This window comes from Sciurus carolinensis, chromosome 2 (assembly GCF_902686445.1).
Source record: "Sciurus carolinensis chromosome 2, mSciCar1.2, whole genome shotgun sequence".
NCBI lineage: Eukaryota > Metazoa > Chordata > Mammalia > Rodentia > Sciuridae > Sciurus > Sciurus carolinensis.
This window is the reverse complement of record NC_062214.1, coordinates 166513724-166535042: the sequence shown is the minus strand read 5'-3', so window position 1 is coordinate 166535042 and position 21319 is coordinate 166513724. Positions and strand designations below refer to the sequence as shown.

Below are 21319 nucleotides of genomic sequence, written 5' to 3'. Positions count from 1 at the left end.
GGCCTTTAGTGAATACTGCCAGAACACAACAGCTTGAATAAACAGGACTTCTTGGACTAGACTCCCTGGTTGTTTGGAAACCCCTGGGGTGGCTTGGCTATGGAAGTCCATGAGAAGCAGAACGTGTAACACTCCCTCCAGCCTGGTCCTCCAAAAGGCCCTCTGGACTTCTCTCTGCCTGCACTGAAGTCAACAAAGGGCAGGCACAAATACACCTTCATGTTGTGGCTGAAGGCATAGTGTGGTGGGTAACCTGGGGGTCACCCTAAGAATGTGAGCAGTAATGGGGGAGACCCAGATAAATTCCTGGTCACTTTGGGGTGAAGCCACCATCTTCTGGCTGTCGGAGGCTTGTGGTCTCATGTGATAGGGATTCCAGGGCCCCCGACTGCTGTCTGATGGGATCTGCAGAAAGGATTATTGATGAAGGGGAGGTGAGGCAGCTCCTTACAGTAACACATGCCTCACTCTGGGACAGCGGCCAGGCAGCTAATTAGAGAGCCCAGCAGCTGTCCAGCCTTTCAGGCAGCACGCAGCAGCTACCCAGTGCCAGGGAGTAGGCTGGGAAGGAAGGGAGAGAGGCAGAGGGCCAGAGACCACCCTCCCAGGGGCAGGAACTGAGCAATCAGGCTATACTCAGAGGGACGTGGGAAGGGGCATATAAGGTAGATGAGCTGGATGGGACGGAAAAAGAGAGGAGGGTGGCAGGACAGGTTGGCCTCCGAGTGAAACAGAAGATGAGGCAAGATGTCAGACAGACAGGTAAATAAAATCCAAGCCCAGAGGGAGGGTACTGAGTGGAAGGACAAGGTCAAGCGCAGTGGGGGCCCTGCTGCCATTTCCACCCACTTTCCAATGCCTCCTCCTTACTTCCCAGGGAGATCTGGCTAAACAAGGGCTTCCCCTGGGGCCAAGCTATGCGAAGCTATGCGTGGTCACTCCTTGGTTTGGGAAGTTGCCAAATTCACTAGTGCTCAGGGTTGGTCTTACTACAGGATAAGTAAAAGCAATTGCTCTAGGTCCTGTGGGAAGAACCGGGGGACTCCCTAATGAGTCTTTGGGGCTCTTTTTATTTTGTGGGCACATGGGTACAGGGAAATGTATATAATATGAAATATATTTGTTCTTTTTCTGATCCCTGTTACAGAATACTAAAACATTTGGGATTTGCTGAGTGATAGAAATGTCTTTTGTTATTTATAGAGTTCCTTTAGCAAGGCCTAGTGGTGCAGGAGGATAGCAGATTGGAGGCCAGCCTCAGCAACTTAGTGAGACCCTGTCTCCAAATGAAAAATTTAAAGAAGGGTTAGGGATGTAGCTCAAGGGTAAAGTGCTACTGGGTTCTATCCCAGTACCGAGGGAAAAAAAAAAAAAGCATATGCCAATGAGGTACTTGCGGTGGGGTTCCTAGGTGACCTCTGGATGGGGGTTGGCAATCGCCAAAAAGCAAGAGATCAGAGGATTAGAGGATTGGAACTTTTAGTTCATCCACCACTTCCAGGAAAGGTGGGGGTAGGGAGGGCTAGAGAGGAAGCTCTTGAACAAAGTTTAATGAGCTCCCCAGTTGCACAACACATGGAGTTACTGGGTGGGGGGACCCATGTCTTGCTTCTTCAGCTGGCTGTCCTGGTTAAGGTATGTGCTCCTGTGAGTTCTTTGAGCTATGCTGGCAAATTATTCAGACCCAAGCAAGGATCATAGGAACCCTAGTTTGTAGCCAGTTGGTCAGAGGTATAGATGACAAGCTAGGTGTGGTAGCTCACGCCTGTAACCTCACCAACTTGGGAGGCTGAGGCAAGAGGATCACAAGATCGAAGCCGAACCTCAAGCACCTAGTGAGACCCTGTCTTGAGCTAAAAAGAAATAAAAAGGGCTGGAGATGTGGCTCAGTGGTAAAGCACCCTTGGGTTCCATCCCTAGTACCAAAAACAACAACAACAAAAAATTAGTATAAATGACAATCTACAGCTTGATTTGCATCTGAAATGGGGACTGTCTTGTGGGATGAGCCCTCAAAATGTGGGATCTGGTATTATCTTGGGTTAGATAGTGTCAGAGTTAAAATGAATTGTAGGATAAGTAGTGGTGTCCACTGGAGAACTGGGTGGTGGTGGGGGAGGGGACGGGGCAGACATCCAGTCCTGGGTATTCTGTGTTTAGTGTGAGCATACTTTATTTTTCCCTTTACTGGGAGATTTTGGGAAGGGTTAAGGAAGAAGAGAATGGGAAAGAAAAAGGGAAGGCATTTGCCACACGCTTTCCTGCTTTAGACCTAGGTTCCAGGCCACGGAGGTGGGAGGGGCCAAAGGATTTGAGTTCCGGTCAAAGAAGCAGAGACTCAATCCTGCAAGCCCAGCTTACCCTAAATAGTTATAGAGGAGAGAAAATGATGCAGAGGGAATTTCCTGCCAGCAGCTGCTGGTTAAACCTCTTTGGGAAATGAATCCTCCTGCGTGAAAACTGGCTGTGCCTTTTGAGAGTTGTAGAAATAACAGAGTAGGCATTGTTATTCTCTGACCTGCACCGGCCTGGCCCCCTGCCCATGTGGGAGTCTGCAATGTCTCTCAGGATGTCTCCTTCCTAGACCCAAGCTAATGGTGCTTAGTGGGAGTGATCCTTCTATGATGGCACCCTAGGAATTAGAGACAAACACCAGACTTGCTAGGCTTGGTTAATAATGCTGGATGATTCCACCACCCAACAATTTAGCTGAACTCTCCTGCATTTTGTCTATCTATCCAGCAGAGATTCTGTGGTCTCTAGGAATTCATCATCTGGCAGGGCACACAGACACATATGAAATAATTTTCAGATGGAACACACGCCAAGGGAAGCAAGGTTAAAGTCGTGGGGGGCCATCATGATGGGATGAGCTGAGGCTGTGGGATGGCTTCATGAGGGAGTGAGGTGCAAACAGGGTCTGGAAGGAGCAGGAACATGTGGGCTGCCGAAGAGGCAGAAGATAACAGGGCTTGACACCACGTGTGGTTCCTGCCCCTTCAAGTTCCCAGGAGCACCTCAGGTGTGTTGAAGGAGAAGCTGGATAGAAAAAGTCAACTGAGTGTTTGCAAAGTAAGAGCCTCTCAGGATGGACTGAGTGATCCCACTGAATGAAAGGCCTGTGCAATGTATGCACGTTGGAGAAAAGATAGCCTCCTTAACAAACGGTGCTGGGAAAACTGGAAATCCATATGCAGCAGAATGAACCTAAACCCCTATCTCTCACCCTGCACAGAACTCAATTCAAAGTGGATCAAAGACTTAGGCCCTAGAACAGAGACCCTGAGCCTACTAGAAGAAAAAGTAGGACCAAATCTCCACCATGTCAGCTTAGGAACTGACTTCCCTAACAAGACTCCTAAAGCGCAAGAAGTACAATTAAGAACTAATAAATGGGATTGGATCATACTAAAATGCTTTTTTTTCAGCAAAGGAAACAATAATGTGAAGAGAGCCTATGGAATGGGAGAAAATCTTTACCACAAGTACCTCAGATAGAGCATTAATCTCCAGATTATATAAAGAACTCAAAAAACATAACATCGAGAAAACAACAACAACAAATAACCCAATCAATAAATGGGCTAAGGCACTGAACAGACACTTCACAGATGATATATAATTGATCAACAAATATATGAAAAAATGTTCAACATCTCTAGCAATTAGAGAAATGGAAATCAAAACTACACAAAGATTTCATCTCACTCCAGTCAGAATGACAATTATCAAGAACACAAGCAACAAAAAAGGATGATGAGGATGTGGGGAAAAGGTATACTCATACTCTGTTGGTGGGACTGCAAATTGGTGCAACCACTCTGGAAAGCCGTATGGAGATTCCTCAGAAAACTTGAAATGAAACCACTATTTGACCCAGCTATCCCACTCCTCAGTTTATATCCAAAGAACTTAAAATCATTATACTACAGTGACACAGTCGCATCAATGTTTATAACAGCTCAACTATGGAACCAACCTAGGTGCCCTTCAACAGATGAATGGATAAAAAAAAAAAGTGGTATATATACACAATGGAATAATTACTTGGCCTTAAAGAAGAATAGAATTATGGCATTTGCAGGTAAATGGATGGAGCTGGAGAATATCATGCTAAGCAAAATAAAGCCAAGCCCAAAAAACCAAAGGCCAAATGTTTTCTCCAATATACAGATGCTAATTTACAATAAGTTGGGGGTGGCTAGGGAAGAATAGAAGTACTTTGGATTAAATAGAAGGGAGGGGAGGGAGTTTGGGGGTAGGAATGATAATAGATGAATTGGATATTATTACCCTATACATATATATGATTTCATGACTGTTGTGATTCTACATCATGTGCAACCAGAAGAATGAGAAGTTATACTCCATTTATGTATGATGTGTCGAAATGAAGTCTTCTGTCACATATAACTAAGTAGAATGAATTTAAAAAGAAAAGAAAGGCCTGTGCAGATGGGTGCCTTAAGGAGGAGGCTTGGGTGGGAAGCAGTTTAGAGGTGTGCAGTATAGGGAGAGGGATGACTACAGCGTGGGGATTGGGGTTTGAATCAAATGTAAGTGTTGGGATGTCTCGGTGTTTTAATCCCTAGAATAGATGGTCACTTCTGCCCTTCCTGCCTCACAGGAGTCCTGAGAGAATCATGAAAGGTGATGTACTTGAAAAAGCCTAAGTTCTGCTTATGTGAGTTGCTGAAGGGCTCTTCACATATTCCTATGCTCCAAAGACTTCCGGCTCTGTCCCCTGTGACCTGCTCTTGAGGGCCAGGGAGTGTCAGAGGAAGTTGGGACAGCTTGTGCTCTTGCAGGGACCCCTGCTATGCTAGCATCTTGTGCACACCCACCGGGGAGCTGGGGGTTGGGGGTACTTCAGACCTGGAAGCAGAAGGTGCCCTGCAGAGGCTGGTTCCTGGAGGGACCTGCTCTGACCGCTGGGGCTGTATCTGCCAGGCAGTACCTCAGCCAGCAACCGGCTTCCAGGGTGACTGCGGCCCCAGCCAGGCTCTGCTGGCAGGATGTGGTCTTTGGTTTCTGTTTCTCTTTTGACTTGTGCTATTACTGTGGGCTGCTTAGGCTCAGGGAAAGGGAAGTTGCCTCTGGGTGGGATTGAACGCCCAAAGCTGTGGGTCATGATGTTGCTGGTGGTAGCGAGTATCGGACATGCCTCATTAAGGCCATTTCCTGGAGGTGATAGGTATGTGCCTTGGCAACCTCTGCCCTCCATCAGGCAGCCTGGGAGGGGGAGGGGGCTGAACAGGTGGGGGAGGGTTGGAGGTTCCTGTTTGTGGGGGAGCTGGGGAGGGTCAGGCAAGGCTGAACTTGGCAGCCCAAAGCGTGTCACAAGTCACGCCTTCTGCCTTTCACTTTTCTCTGTGCAGAGACCCAGAGCATGTCCCTCAAAGAAGCACATTTACACAGGGCGTTTCAGGTTCCCAACCTGCCCTTGCCCTTTCACTTTTCAGATCCCTTGCTGCCTCATATATTGTCAGCTTAAGGGACAAAGGGAGAGGATTTGCTGCTTCTCAGAACCTGGGGGAGGAGGAGGGAACCTGGGCACCTCTGTGGTCCACCCTGCTTGGGTGGTCAAAACATGGGGACATATGAGAAGGGCCACACCCTGTTCTCGCTTCTCTTGGCCACCACCCTGCTGGGCCAAAGCCCTGTCCTCGGGCCTGTGTAGATGGTGCTGTGTCAAGGGGGTTTCCCAGGAAGCTCAGCATCTTCATATGAGAACAAAAAATCTGGATATCTGTCTGCCTTAGAGATATTAATAAAAACATATATGCAGCAAGAAACCTCACCAAGTAAGATTTATATTAGCGCATAGCCAGTTGCCAGTGTTAATAGGAAGGGCCTCAACAATAATAATGATGAATAATTAAATAAGATAAATATTAGAGAGGTGGGTTTTAATAGAAGGTTTTAGCACACATTTTGTTTGCCTGTTTTTCTGTGTGTGATTGTACTTGATTCCTAAAACACTAAAACAAATGTCATACTTGTCTCCCTTCCATGAGGTTCTCAACTGCCCTTGGTAACAGATGTCCCCACTGCAGGGTGAAGGTGACAGTGTAATTTGAAGCTGAGAATGGAGCTGGATTCTAAAATTATACCCCCTCTGAGATTTACAAGTGTGCACACATTCATTCACTCATGGCTTACGAAGCCCTAAGTTCTAACCCCACATGTGAATTACACAGGAAAGGTCCCAGGCTGTCATGGCTGGATTAACCAGACCTGAGCACACAGGGCAGCTGAGTTGAGATGGCAGGTTCCAGGAGAAGGTCCCTGGTGACCTGGTATTGAGCCCTGAGCCTTGGATTTGACTCTTGGACTGGCCTGGTGGCTCAGAGCTGGGGTGGATTAACCTAATAAAGGCCTCCTCTTTTATTCCCAGGGATACAGGGAAGCTGTCCTCCCACCAGCCAAGGATCAGCTGAGCCCTGGGGCTGAAGTCTGCCCACATTGCTGAGATGGCACCAAGGCCCAGTCTGGCACCAAGACGAAGGTTAAGCCGGGACACTCCTGCACAGTGATCCTGATGTCTGCTCTGAACCACACACTCAAGGGTGTGATAAGTGAGTATGTTTTAGGTACCCAGGGGTCCCTGACCCTGTCTGCCTGCCTGGCTCCCCATCAGCATGGGTCTGAGGGTTCTAGTTCTAAGCCTGCTTCCCATTCAGGGGCCTGTCACAGGGCTACAGTTCTGGATTGGGAGGGGAGTGTTGAGCAATTTCAGGCTGTCACTGTTGGAACCATTTTAGAGCCCCATGGCCACCAAAACTGGGCCAGACCCCATTGGCTGACATGAGTGAAGCAAGAAATCCAGCACCTGGAAGAGGGCACCTCCCTGCGTTCTCTCTTATCAGTAGGCTCCCAGAGACTTGGGGCATCAGGTTTTACCTCCCTGCTGCGGGAGGTGTACCTTACCTGGAATTTGGATTCTACCTACAAGCCATGAATTCAAGTGGTGCTGCCAACCCAGAAGGCCTTGGGTAGAACACCCAGTGCCCTGGCAGGTGAGGGAATTTGTGGAGCTGAAGCTATCATAAAAGTGACTCCCAGGAGTCAGGAGGGGCAAGTCCTCTTGCTTTTAGCAGCATCTCTTCCTAAGTCCAGAGAAGCCACATAGATGGTGAAAGGTCCTTGACTGTGTAGCCTCAGCTGGCCTTACCTCTAGTTTTCCTTGATGGTCCTTTTAAAAATGACAATTGGCTGCCTTCCAGAGGCCTGTCTGATCTGAAGGCTGTTATGTCTGTACAGAGCAGACAATCCAACGGTGGGATCGGGGACCAGCAGGAAGGCAGCCCCTTGCAAAGCAGGCAGGCAGAGCTGGAGCTTTGGCAGTCTTCATTGGATAGGCATTTAGGAGCTTGTGAGATGGTTCGTGGGGTCATGCAAACTCCATGCAGGTGTTTGCAGAGAGTGGTAAAAGAATAACTAGGTTATTTCTTAGCTGTCGGCAGGTCTGGTCTCTTCCAGTTGAAAATTCACAGCTTGGAGCCACAATTTGTTTCCCCTGCATTTTGGGCTTGCAAAATCAGTTTGTGACTCAGGGGTCTTTCAGGAAGGTGTTCTTGAGTTGATTTGTAGCTGGGTTAATGTGAATGAACCTGGACTGGAGGAGGGGAAATGGTGTGGGGAGATGGCCATGGAGGCCACTAGAAATGTAATGACCCAGATGGTAAGACCTATTCTCCACAAGACAGGTTCCCTGAGCGATCTACACTATGAGTCTTAAGGCTTTTGTATCCTTTGATCCAATGATTCCATTTCTGGAATTATTCACTATGGAATCGTACATTAGCAAATGGTCTCAAAGAAGAAAATGGCTAAATTCTTTTGTTAACAGGCATAAAAGATATTTCTGGACTGTCATCTACGATAGCAGAAATGGACCATAATTGTTTCCTTTGCTGAACATCTTGGTTAAGTACATTGTTTTTCTTTCCACTTGGTGGAATATTACATAGCCATATAATTATAAGCACATATGGCTATAAAACCACTTGGGAAAAAATATTGATACATTAAGTGAAAATGTCTGGTTATAGAATGAGTACATTATTGTAACTTGTAGAATACACACAGGGGGCATAATTGTGGTGGCACGTGGTGTTGACTGGTTTCATTATGAATGCTTTCCCTTACTATGATGCATGGATTAGCTTTTTAAAATGATTCAATTTGGGTGACTGAAGAATATACCATGAATAGTGACCTTCTTTAAAATGTGGGATTAGGAGAGTTTTATTTTTATTATTATTATTTTTTTCTGTACTGGGAATTGAACCCAGGACCTCATGCCTTTTAGGCAAGTGTTTCGCCACTGTGCTACATTCTGAGCACATTATTTTACATTATTTTAAAAATAATATATTTTAGAATTAAAATTTTCAAAAGGCTCTACTCCCCAAGAGGAGAAAGGCTGAGCCAGCTGCTCTCAGTGTTCCAGGATGCAGGCCTGTCTGTGCTCGTGCCTGCCTCCATCCACTCACAGATCTTATAGCAGGACCCCATTCTAGGCAGTGATCGCCCAGCAAAGCCCAGGGCCTCATGGAGCCTTCATTATAATTGGGGAGAAAAAGACCATAAATAAATAGCAGAATGTTAAGTAGTGAAAGTTCTATGAAGAAAATAAAATGGGATGATGTGAATGGCAGGGAAGCTATTTTGGACAGGGACCAGAGAAAGTCTCTGAGGGGTGACAGCTGAGCTGAGGCCTGAGTGATAACAGGGAGGTAGCCATGTGCAGTCTGAGAAGAGCATTCTGGGCAACACACAGGATGCCCAGCCTGCAGGCCTAACCTGCCCTTTGCTTCCTGAGCTGTGGACTCCATTCCCTCAGCCTTCTTGCCACCCCCCTCCCTGGTGCTTCCCAGCTAGGATTTGCTTAGTATTTGAGCCTCTTGAAAAATCCTCTGTGTGGAATGGTTCTTTCTGATACTTGCTGCTGCTGCTCTGGGCAGATGGCTCCTCTGGGCAGCCTGTTCACAGGCCCCTGCTCTTGGCTGGCATTTCTATAACAGGGTTAGGCCATCTGAGATGCTAGTTGCACCAGGGTGGGCTGGAAGTAAGGAAGACTCTTGGTAATGTGTGCCTGGTGAGGGATCTTTGGTTCTTGAAGCCCCCAAGGGATGGCTGCTACCATGGTCCTGTGGGGGTCGGCTTTGACCTTGGAGAACCTTTATGTGGATCCTGCCAGAACTTGACCTGAGGAAGGGACTTGGAGCCTTCAGTAGCTCTGACAACCAGTTCTGAGCTTCGCTGATGATCCACCTGCCAGTGTGCATCAGTCTTGCTTCCTGTTGATTCTCCAGATGCCATCCCAACCCTCCAGAAGCAGAAGTTTGGAAAATGGTAATGCCCCTAAAGGCACGTGTAGTCGGCTTCTGAGGAGGAAGTGTGCTGATTAGGGGTGAAGACTCTGGAGCCAGTCTTGTGGATTTTGAAACCTAGAGTTGCTTTTTATACCACAAGAACGTTGGCTAAATATTTAGCCTCTTGCTGCTTCACTTTCCACATCTGTAAAACAGGTTTGAGGATTATCTAAGTTAATGCATGAAAAGTCCTGAGAAGAACATTTAGTTATCATCGTGACTTGGGAAGTGAGGAGAGGACCCCATCAAGGCAGGCAGTGTCACTGACTTCAGTGGGCTGTCCTGGGGGATGTCCACAGTAAGAACGGTGGTCACTGGCATCAGTGGCTACGAGAGCAGCAAGCCTAGTTTTTCCTCCTCCTACCCTGAGGACTGCAGGGAAATCTCAGGATGATTTCAGGCCTTACAACTTTCTCCATATGGAGAACAGGTGCCCTGTCTCACTGACTCCACTGGCCCCCAGTGTGGAGACCATCTGGGCACTGGATCCAGAGTCTCAGAAGCTTTGCCCGAGGGTCCTCTAGAAGGGCTGTGTGTCTCCCCAGAGGATGGAACGTAGTGATTTAGGTGCCTGGGGATGGGGAGTGAAGCTTGAGAAGCGAAAGGGGTGGAAGAAGAACTGTCCAACCTGACTGCCTGGGAGGGGAGCCTTGATTTTTCTAGCAAACTGCTTCTCTGGACAAAAATTCCCAGAGTCATTATGCTGTGGCACCTTAGCTTCCTGGAACAAGATGAGAGTTTTTGGCAAAACCCAGGGCAGTCATTCTGTCTGGCTTTGCCTCCTGCCCATCGTAGACTCACGGCAGACTCTACCCCTCTCACCTGTCCTCTGCCCTCAGCCACCCTGTGGAAGAGCTCAGCGGGCTCTGAGAGCAGCAGGTGAGATACTCTCATCTCCCCTGGAAGCAAGTGTCCATGCACAGGTGGACAGGCCCTCTTTCACCCTTTCAGAGCATCTCCTTGCAGGACACTGAAAGCTACCTCTCCCCTCCCATCACCTGTTCCCTTAGATGGTAGTTGGCGGCCCTGGCAAATCACCCTGAGCCCTTTGCAGGAACACTGCGTTCTAGGCCCTTCATCAGCAAGCATGAGGGCTCTTGGAATCAAGTGTTATTTCCCAAAACCCTACTTGCGAAACCATCCGCTCCTCTCCATATGTTTTTTTCATGCTTGCAGTCCTGCCCATGCTTGTCCTCTTTACTCCACCCTGAATTTCCTTTCCTGGGCTGTCCTGTCTTCATGTCACAGTTCTCAGGATGGTTGTGTTTGTCACCAGGAAAAAGAGGCCAACATCTGTGGAGCTGCTGGTTCTAACTGCTGCAGGCTTTCCCAGGGCTCTGGCTCCAGGGTTGAGCAAGGAGGTATTGGAATGGGTCCAGGGGTAAAGGGGGTAGAGGGTGGGAGGTTGGGGGTCAGGGCAAGAAGTGGGGGCCTGTTGGGTCCAACAGAGGGTGGGTGAGCTTGTCCTAGCTCAAAGATTAAGCTCAGCTCCTGTGATAATGAAAAATGGGCTTGGGAGTGGAGCTAAGAGCATGAACTGAGCCTGTGTTCTACCTCTTATCTTAGCATCTCCCACCACACGGAACTGCATCCTCCAGATAACACTGTCTCATATTCCTTTGTCTTCACCTCTGTCTTCTGTCCCCAGGCAGGTCTTTCAGTTGCCCCCATTCGTCTTGCGTGGACCAGCTGTGTTCTCCTGACACAACCTTCGGACAAGGTCTGACCTTGCCTAGGTATGCTTCCTCCCTGCCCCCACCTACCAAGTGCTTCCTGCTGCCCAGAAATAGAATCCAGTCCTGGGCTCCCCCTGTTCTTTCCTCCCATCCTCTCTTCTGTTCAGAGATTGCCCTCTTTTTTTTTTTTTTTTTTTTTTTTTTTTTTTTTTTTGCGGTGCTGGGGGTTGAACCCAGGGCCTTGTGCTTGCCCTACCAATTGAGCTATATCCCCAGCCCAGAGCTTGCCCTCTTTCACCCTAGGTTCCTCTCTCCCTTTGATGGCTACTCCTTTCATCTTGCTTCTACCGACAGGGTTTTGGGGTTCAGTTCTTCCAGGTTACCTGGGAAAGGTTGGAGCCTCTGGTTTGTTACTGGCTGGGAAACCATTCATGTTCACCCCAGGAAGATGAGATCAGAGACAAGGAGAGCAAGGTTAAAGTCAGCATGAAGGTGGGGGCTGGAGAGGAGATCCACGCAGTCACGTCAGAAGTGAGAACTCCTTTCCCTACCCAGGATCCCAGGCGGCCCTTTCCTCCTGCTTCAGGAGGAACAGGGGTCTCTGAATCATGGTTCCTGTCAGCCCTTCCTGTGTTTCCCTAGAGCCTGAGTCTGTTCTCTGCTCACCTGGGGAATGGGAGTTCAGGATAAAATGAGGGTTTAAGAGACTGTGCCGGGGATGCTGTCCCTTTTATTCTACCCTCTTTTCAAACCTAATCCTCAGAGGGCTGGTTCTGATGCTCTTCGCCTTTAATTCAGCACTCCACAACCACAGGGACCCTGGAGGCTCCCCTTGACTGTCTGAGGCTGTATGTGGGAGTCTTTGTGCCCCTGAGGGAGGGCTATATGTGGGATTATTGTTTTCACATGGCTTCTTGATTCACTGGTTTGGTGCTCTAGTTACGGGAAAAGTTCTAACCTGCTTGGCAGAGAAGTCTACCCTAAGTGTGGTGAGAGCTGGGGCACCGTGATCCTGCCTCAAGTAGAAGATAGCTTTTGAAGCAGGAGGGCCTGTCCAGAAGCCTGTTTCTGTGCCAGAAGGGACAGCTACACTTTCTGGAGTATGTGCTGTATTCAAGTAGTATGTATGTATACCCTGTTTATTTTTATTTATTTATTTAGTTTTTGTAGTGCTAGGAATTGAACCCAGAGGTGCTCTACCCCTGAGCAATATTTCCAGCCCCTTTTATATTGTATTTTGAGACGGTGTCTTGCTAAATTGCCAAGGCTGGTCTTGAATTTGGCAGTCCTGCCTTAGCTTCCCCAGGGATTACAGGCATGTACCACCATGCTCTGCCAAGTACTATATATTTGGTAGCTCATTCATCTTCACAGTAACCAGTGATAGTTACTATATTGTCCTCACTTTATCTAGAAGGAAACTGAGACATGGAATAATCAGCTAACTTGCCTTAGATCCCTCAGGTGCTGAGTATCAATCAGGACTCTGACCCAGGCCAGTTAGGATTCAGGGCCCCTGAGCTTAACCCCATACCACATTCAGGCCTGGGTCATGGTTTGTTATTGGGAATGACTCAAGAGGGAAGAACCTGAATTAATTTTACATGACTTCAGACTTCCTAAGATCTGTTTGTTTGGCAAATTTATTGAACATCTTCAAAACACAAGATCCAAAGAGTATTAATACATATTCATTCAACAAACTTTTATTTAATTTTTCCCCTTCAGTGCTAGGATTGAACCCAGGGCTTGCACATGCTAGGTAAGTGCTTTATCACTGAGCTACATCCCTAGCCCCAGCAAGCTATTTGTAATATAAAATTTTATTTTTATTTTTACAAAAGTTATACTTACTCCTTAGGAAAATATTTTAAAACATACAGAAAAAAAATCCAAGGAAGAATCATATATGTTATTAGCATCCAGAGATGATTGTTGCTAATTTTTGTGTGTGTGTGTGTCTGTGTATTTACATGTACACCTTTGCAAAATCAGTCATGTTAAATACTCAGTTTTGAATCCTGCGCGCTTTCCTCTTTTTTTTTTTTTTTTTTTTTTTTTTGTTGTTGTGGTGCTGGGGATTTGAACCCAGGGCCTTGTAGCTTGCAAGGAAAGCACTCTACCAACTGAGCTATATCCCCAACCCCCCTTTTCTCTTAACATTGTAAGAAATGTTTCTCAAGTGGCTACTGGTTTTGGACTTCGGAAGAATCATGCAAAGCCCAGTGCTTCTGTAGCCACAGACAGGTGAGCTGTGCAGATGTGGCAGACAGGGCAGCAGACAACTCTGGGGTCTTGGGGAGGATTGTAGGCTCATGCGCCATCGTGGGTGTGGAAAAAGCAATGATGGCAGATGGGAAAGGCATCCCAGGGAACAAAAGCAGCAAGGTGGAGATCCAGAGGACAGGCTGTGAGGCCATGCTGGGTTGTGAAGGGCTTTGCTAGCCATCCTTAGGGTTGGAGATGTTGAACGACTTCAAGTGGAGAGCAACCTCAGATTGGCATTTTAGAAAGATTACTCTTTCTGTACAATTTAGTCATGTGATTTGAATTGGGAGGGGGCAAAGTGGGGAGACTTTCAGAGTTATCCAGGTGTGGCATGATGAGGGCTTGAACCAGAGTTGGCAGCAGCAAGAAGAAAGGAATGATCAGGAAACTGATTCCAAAGAGATTTAAGAAGTCGAAAGGGCAGGAGTTAGTGGCTTTGCCATGTGTCTTGCTTTCATAGCGGGCGTGCCTTAACCAGTCTTTAAAATCTGGATTGTCTTTTTATTATTGAGATTTAATGTTAAATTTTTCTGAGTTGACACATAGTCATTGTACATATTTATGGGTTGCAATGTGACATTTTAATATATGTATACAATGTGTAATGATCAGGTCAGGGTGATTTGTATATCCGTCATCTCAAATATTTATCATTTTTTGAGAACATTCAAAATCCTTTCTGATAGCTATTTTGAAATGTATAATTAATCGTGGTCAACCACAGTCACCCTGCTGTGCTACAGAACACTAGAAATGATTCCTCCTATCCCACTATACCCTTACGCCCATTAATCACCCTCTCTCCCTCTATTCCTTTCCCCTCCTTGACCAGAGTCCTGAAAAGAGCATGTGCAGTTGGGCTTGCTTGCTCTTGTACTGCTGTCCTTACTTAGAAGGGTATGTCCAGGCTAGTCCAGCGGGCCTGGGAGGAGGATGGAAGACCAGTGGAGGAGAGCCACCCCAGCTAAACCTCCCAGCCAAGCATAGAACAGAGACCCAGATGATGCACAGCTTTGTGATCAAGGCCAGCCAAGATCTGCCAATTCACAGATGCGTGAGCTGCAATAGTAAATGATAGGCAATTTAGGCCCCTAGTTTGGGAATGATTCGTTAGGTGGCATTTGCTAACTGATTGGAAAAGGTCCTTATTCTTGTGTCAAATGTTCATCTGGGTACTGGGCACCATGCCGGGGACGGGATGGCAGGGCTGAACCAGACAGAAACTCAGGTTAGGGGTGGGGGTGTGTGTGAAAGGGGAAGACAGAGTGATTCAGGGCCTCTGGCTTCTAACTGAGTGCATAGTGATGTCATTAATCAGGATGGGGTTAGAGGAGGAAAATAGGTTTGGGGAAAAAAGAATGAGTTTGATTTAGGAAAGAAGTTTCAGGAGGTTGTGGGACATTTAGATGGAGGTGTCCAGGAAAAAGCATGATATAATCAGGTGTGTTGGTATACACCTGTAAACCCAGAGACTTGGGAGGCTGAGCCAGGAGGATCACAAGTTCAAGACCAGCCTCAGCAACTTAGTGAGACCTTGTCTCAAAGTAAAAAAGAAAAGGGACTGGGGATGAAGCTCAGTGGTAAAGTGCTCCTGGGCTCAATCCCCTACCCCCCTTCCCCCAAAAAAAGTGCCAGGAAGACTACAGGGTGATGATGCATAAGGGTGAGCAGGTATTGTTGCAACATGGCCTGTGTTAGCTAAAAGATGAGGCTGGCATTTCCAGGCAGGTTGGGTGAACTGCAGATCTCATCTTGTTAACCTCTCAGTCCCCTGGCCTACCTTGGAAAAGGGTTGACACATGTCAAGCCAGGAGTTCTTTGGAAGCTGGCAAAGCTTTTCCTATTCTTTTTTTTTTTTTTTAAATACTGGAGCCTCATGCATGCTAGGCAAGCACTCTACCGCTGAGCTATATCCCCACCCTTTTTATTTCATTTTGAGACAGCCTCTCACTAAATTTCCCAGGCTGACCTTGAACTTGTGATCCTCCTGCTTCAAACTCCTGAGTTGCTGGGATTACATTTGTGCACTGCCATGCATGACTAGAGCTTCCCATTTTTGTTACAATCCTGAACTCTCCCATGTCACCCTCTGCCTAAATAGGACATATCATTTATAGAGTCCTGCTCAGGAGAGGCCTGCACCAATGACTGCAAAATAGGACTATAAAATAGCTACTGATCTCAAGGATTTCACAGACAATATCACAAGGGCATGCACATCAAAAAGTAAACATGGTGGCATCTGATAATGGGCTAAAGGAGTGGTCCTGTCACTCTCTGGTAGAAGAGGAAGGAAAAGCTGAGAGGCCTGTGGCCAGGGCAGGCTTCAGGGAAACAGGATGGGATGAGAACCAGTCCCTGAAGACTGCTGGGGTTTGAAAACCAGGAGGGGCATGGAGAAGGAAAGGGGAGCACTCTCCCGATCCACTGGTTTCCCCTCAACATTGAAACTAAACACCAAAATCCCATTTAATGTAGCAGTTAATGGCAAAATGTGACCACAATGAGTACTACTTTAGGTATCTCATTAGGATGGCCATTATCGAGAAAACAAACAAACAAAAAATGGTCAGGATGTGGAGAAACTGGAACACTTGTACGCTGCTGCTGCCAATGTAGAATGTGAAGAACGGTGTGAAAGTTCTTCAGAACTCAACCACAGAATTACCATAAAATGTAGGCATTCTAGTTTTGGATACAGACCCCCCAAGTTGGAAGCAGGGTCTTAAGGGATGTTCATACACCCATATTCGTAACATTATTTACAGTAGTCAAAAGATGGAAGCAGCCCAAGTGTCTGTGAATAGATGAGTGGACAAATAAAATGTGTTTGATCTATCTGATGGAATTTATTCAGCCTTAAAAGGAACGGGATTGAGATACATGCTTCATTATGTAGAGGACATTATGCTAAATGAAATAAGCCAGTCACAAAAGAACAAATACGTATGATTCCACTTACAGGAGGTACCCTTCAGTAGTCCAGTTTACAGAGACAGACAGTGCTGAGGGAAGAAGGAATGGCAAGTGCCATGGGAACAGAGTTTCTGTTTGGGATGATGAAAAGGTTCTGGAGATGGATCGTGGGGATGGCTGCATAACAGTGTGAATGGACTTAATGCCACTGAACTGTACACTTGGTTAAAATGATGAGTGTTATGTACATGTTACCATAAAAAGAGAGAGAGAGGTGATAGGGTGCTTAGATTTCAGAAATTTGAGTGATATGGAATTATTTGAGAAGTGAGGGGAGAGACATGGGATTCCAGGGGATGGACAGCTCTTCAACTGACCACAGATGATGATGATGATGATGATGATGATGATGATGATAAAAAGTTTGAGTGCAGCAGACATCCCCAAATAGTTGCAAAGAGTTGTTCAGAGGAAACCAGTGGGTTGGGTTGTTCTTTTCCAGTCATTGCTCATGCCCACAGCCTAAGGAAGAAAAGAAAATACAGTAATGAACATGGAGTAAGGTCAAGAAGACAGTAGGTGTGGGGCATCGCGGGGTCCACCTGTAATCCCAGGCTCCGGAAGCTGAGGCAGGCAGGTCCCAGGTTCCAAGCCAGCCTTAGCCACTTAGTGAGGCTGTAAGCAACCTAGTGAGACTCTGTTTCCAATTAAAAAATAAAGAGGGTTGGGAACATGGCTCGGTGGTTAAGTGCCCTTGGTTCAATCCCTGATACCAAAAAATGTAAAGAAAAGAAAGAAAGAAAGGAAGGAAGGGAAAGGAAAAGAGAGAGAGAGAGAAGACAGTAGGTAGCCAAGGAGGAGGGGAGAAAGGTAGAGGCAGGCATGATGAATCCCCTCCACCCTGGTCACCCCTGGGGCTTCCTGCCTCATGCGTCTTCTCTGTGTCCCCAGCAGCAGGCCCCAGTCGGCACCATGGCTTCTGCTGAGCCCCTGACGGCGCTGTCGCGCTGGTACCTGTACGCCATCCACGGCTACTTCTGCGAGGTGATGTTCACAGCCGCCTGGGAGTTCGTGGTGAACTTTAACTGGAAGTTCCCGGGGGTCACGAGCGTGTGGGCCCTCTTCATCTACGGCACCTCCATCCTCATCGTGGAGCGCATGTACCTGCGCCTGCGGGGCCGCTGCCCGCTGCTGGTGCGCTGCCTCATCTACACGCTCTGGACCTACCTGTGGGAGTTCACCACGGGCTTCATCCTGCGCCAGTTCAACGCCTGCCCCTGGGACTACTCCCAGTTCGACTTTGACTTCATGGGCCTCATCACCCTGGAGTACGCCGTGCCCTGGTTCTGTGGGGCCCTCATCATGGAGCAGTTCATCATCCGAAACACCCTCCGCCTCCGCTTTGACAAAGACGCCGAGCCTGGGGAGCTGGGGGGACCCCCGGCCCTGGCCAATGGTCACGTCAAGACTGACTGATTCTGGGGGGAACACGCGGGAGGGCTTGGGGAAGGTCTCTCATGGAACCCATGGACAAAGAGACCAAGCTGGCAGGGTTACCCCTTCTGTTCAGCACAAGCCCTGCCCCAGCTGGGCCTTAACCCAGTATGGCACACGCAGCCCCATACCCTCCAGGTGGGATGGTGTTAAGGGGTGGGGCGTCTAGGCAACAGAAGGACATTGGTAAGGGTACATGGATCTTGGCCCCAGTCCAGGGACTGGTGGCAGAAGGCTTGTGACTGGGCAACGGTTGACTGTTGGAAGAAGCAGGACCTATCCTGGCTAAGGGTTGTTGAGAACGGGGCAGCAGGTGGGAGGCAAGCTCTGAGGAGGCTTTTGGGCTGCTGCTGCGGTCACCTCCCTCCCACTCGCCTGGATTTATCTGGGCTTTGGCTGGTTCCATTAGGCAATATTCAGGTGCTTGCTTGCAACCAATACCTCCCTGGGGGCCTGCTGAGCTGCAGCCTAAGAAAGATGGGGCAGCCAGGAGGCTGCTTGGCTGCCATGCTAGTCTGCAAGGGCTGGGAAACCTTCCCCTGGCTCCTCTCCCCTCCCCCAGGGCCCTGCGCTGCTCCCTTGGCCTTCTGGGGGCCCCGTGGTGCTGGATTCCCATCAACCTTGGGCTTTGGGAGGTTTCAATCCCTGTGTGTTCGGTGGCGTTTCCCCTTTTCTCTTTTTTTCAAGGCCTTTACCACTAGGACCCCTTTTATCCATGTCAGCCACCATACCTGCCCCACTCCCAACTTCCTAGCCGACACAGCAGCAGCCAGAGGTGGAACCCTGACATAGACTCCACCTGCCTTTTCCTGGTCCTCCATCCACGGCTGTCACTGGCCTGATGACTGGGGAGGCCCAGTCACCAGTTCTGCCTCTCTGGCCATAGTCTGGTGAACAGTGTTCCCCTCCCTGCAGGGGCCCTACTAAAAGTGAATGGTGTCCCCCAGTGCACACTTGGGCCAGGAGGGGCCTTGTGTATCCACATTGGGACCGAGAGGCAAATTAGCTGATGGGGGTTGGGGAGGCAGAGCTCTAGATCCTATTGGCTCTGACTGGTTTATGTTCCAGGCAGTGTCTAGCTTTCTAGGGGACAGAGGAGCAGGTATCCAGCATTGGAGACCCATGGAGAATGAGGAAGGAAAAGAGGAGCGTGGAAGGACTAGTTCTGGTTCTACCATGGCCCCAGCTCTGCAGCTGAACCTCAGGGCTGCCCCCCACCCCCAGCTAGGCTGCCCTTTGAACTCGCTCCTCAAACAGTGTTAACCCTGCCATGCTCATGGGCATGTCATCTTGATCATCTCTCTTTTCTCCTGTGACAGGTCCATTGCCGGCAGTGGACAGGTGAAATCCTCCCTCCAGGCCTTCTGGCTCTGTCTGCCTATATTGAGGAGAGGGGTCCATTAAAAAGCAAACCATTCCATGGAACATGGTTTCATCTTGACCACTAGGACTGAAGTAGAAATTAGTCTTCCCCTTCTTATAGATCATTAAAAAGTGACTACCGCCTGGGAGAGAATCTCTTGGTGGCTGCTCCCCTTGGACCCTGCAGACAGCAAGGATGTCCTTGGCTGGGAGAAGGTCTTGGAGACTTGGCCTATGGCAGCATTTTTCTGAGTTTGCCCTGTCCAGAGCAGGATGTAAGGTGTTTCCCTGTCCATTTCCTGTGCAAGCTTCTCAAATTGAGAACTACATCCTGTGGGGGATAGCCCTGCCTTTGATTTTATTGTGGCCCTAATTCTAGGATTTTGGGGGTTACAGGGAGTCGGACTCCAGGGGGGGTGTATTGCTGTCCATAACAGATGGTTCCCTATTGCTGGGCATCGTTTCTTCGGTCCCCCCAATTCTGTGGTGTCTCATTCTCTTGCACCCTAACAATCCTCCAGCCACCACCTTTACATTCCCCTCCTACAACTGAATTCAGTGGCCAGCTTGCTGAAGTCTCCCAGCACAAGACCCCCCTACTTGACAGCTAGAGCAAGCCCTTAGATGGCCCGCCGGGTCTCACCTCTCCAGATGTTGCCTTGTGGGCATTCCCTGGTCCCACTTTCTCTCCTGGTCCTATAAATATCAAATGCAGGAGTTCCTGGAGTGAGCATGCCTGCCTGGCACCATTCTGCATTGTGGGCCTAGGTATCCCATTGCTCCTATGGCCTCTTATAGGGCACAGAGCCCCCAACAAGAGGAGGCTACAATCCGTGGCCTGACCACAGGATCTGCAAAGCTCAGATCTCACCAGGAGTAGTTGAAGAACTGTTGCTTTGGGCTGGGGGCAGTTATCTTCAGGTGTCCGATCCCTCAGTGCTCAGGGCCTTAAAGTTTGGGGTTATCCTAGCCCTGCCAAGCAGTGAGGGTGCTGGTGGGGAGAGTCTGCTGGCTCTTTAGGAACCTCTGGTATCCTGGGCCAGTCCAAACCATGGCAGCATCTCTTGAGTTACAGATTGCAGATGTTCTGCTTTGCACAGTTGAGCTGCTTTGAATGTCTGCTAGGTTTCCTGTGCCAGTGAGTCACAATGGCCTATGCTTATTCACAGCAATAATATTTAGGGGGTGCCCATGAAGCCCTTTTGTCCTGGTCCCTCGCTCTGCATGGGTCTCCTGGTGAGGCAGCTGCGGAGTGGGTCAGCTCATGTGAGAGCCTGTGCTTAGGCAGCTCTGCACCAGGGGAGGCAGGCTGACTAGAGAGGCTGAGTTCTTTAGCTATGGCTAAGGCAGGGAGAATGCCTTCTACCCCGAGGCCACCCAGACTCCTTGGAGCTGCAAAAAGGGGCTGTTGAAGTGTTGGGACTGTCTTCCCATTGGGCAGCTTTTGAGAAAGAACATGACCGGTTTGTGTGCCCATTGCCTGCTGTGTCTCTGTTGGTCTCTGTCTTTTCCTTTTCATATCTAAAAACATAAAATATACTGGTGTTTGTGTTCCAAAGCTGGCTCTGATCCCTTTCTTCTACAGTGGAGCTCCTTTCCCAGGGGTTACGGAAGACCTGGCCCTTCAAACCCTGGCATCACACTCTCCTGAGCCAGGAGGGCTGCCATGAGGGTAGGTAGGTGACACTCCCTGCCAGTCCTTTTCACTGGCTCTGCTCTGACCCTGTCTAGTAACCTGATTTCACCCCGGTGCACCCTGCCTCCTGTGTAGCATAATTCTGGTTCAGTCTTTTGTCCCAGACCATGAGGCAGATGAAGAATACTGGGAAGTCTACAGGTTGGCTGCACCTGCCCATGAGACGAGCTTCTCTTGAACACACTGGCCATGACCTGTAATGTCCTATGGTGTGGGAGAGCCTGAAGGAGGAAGCCGAGGGTGTCCCAAAGAGCTAAAAGACCGTAGCTGCTTTGCATCACATTGAAAGGCACGCTTTGACGGAAACAGTTCTGCACTCCTCCCTGACAACTCTGCTTTCCCTGAAGTGCCTTTATGAGGGGTGGCAAATCCTCCCCCACTTTATGCCCCTCTGCAATATTTAGTTCTGGCTCCTCCCCCACCGTGCCCTTGCCCATTTTCCTACATCCAGGAAGAGGATGGAGGGGTCAGAAGCTGCTCAGTCCCTCAGCTAAACCAAATGGCCTGACCCCCTACTATCGCCTACC

The 21319-nt window shown here is 48.6% G+C and overlaps 1 protein-coding gene across 13 annotated transcripts in view; it reads left to right on the top strand.

Annotated features, from left to right (window-relative positions):
• The window catches only part of Tmem229b (transmembrane protein 229B), a 41746-nt gene extending 21092 nt beyond the window's left edge, over nucleotides 1–20654 (top strand). The window contains exons 2-7 of one of the 13 annotated variants that reach the window (XM_047541534.1): nucleotides 6398–6578; nucleotides 10657–10741; nucleotides 11029–11116; nucleotides 11426–11548; nucleotides 11996–12180; nucleotides 17192–20654. In XM_047541534.1, the coding sequence (XP_047397490.1) occupies nucleotides 17213–17716 (504 nt within the window). In that variant the 5' untranslated portion in view covers nucleotides 6398–6578; nucleotides 10657–10741; nucleotides 11029–11116; ... (1 more) ...; nucleotides 11996–12180; nucleotides 17192–17212 and the 3' untranslated portion in view covers nucleotides 17717–20654. Of the gene's footprint in view, nucleotides 1–6397; nucleotides 6579–10655; nucleotides 10742–11028; nucleotides 11117–11425; nucleotides 11588–11995; nucleotides 12181–17191 lie in introns of those variants that run through there. The other 12 variants (XM_047541535.1, XM_047541533.1, XM_047541530.1 and 9 more) reach the window with 12 other exon arrangements.
• The last annotated feature ends 665 nt before the right edge of the window (nucleotides 20655–21319 follow it).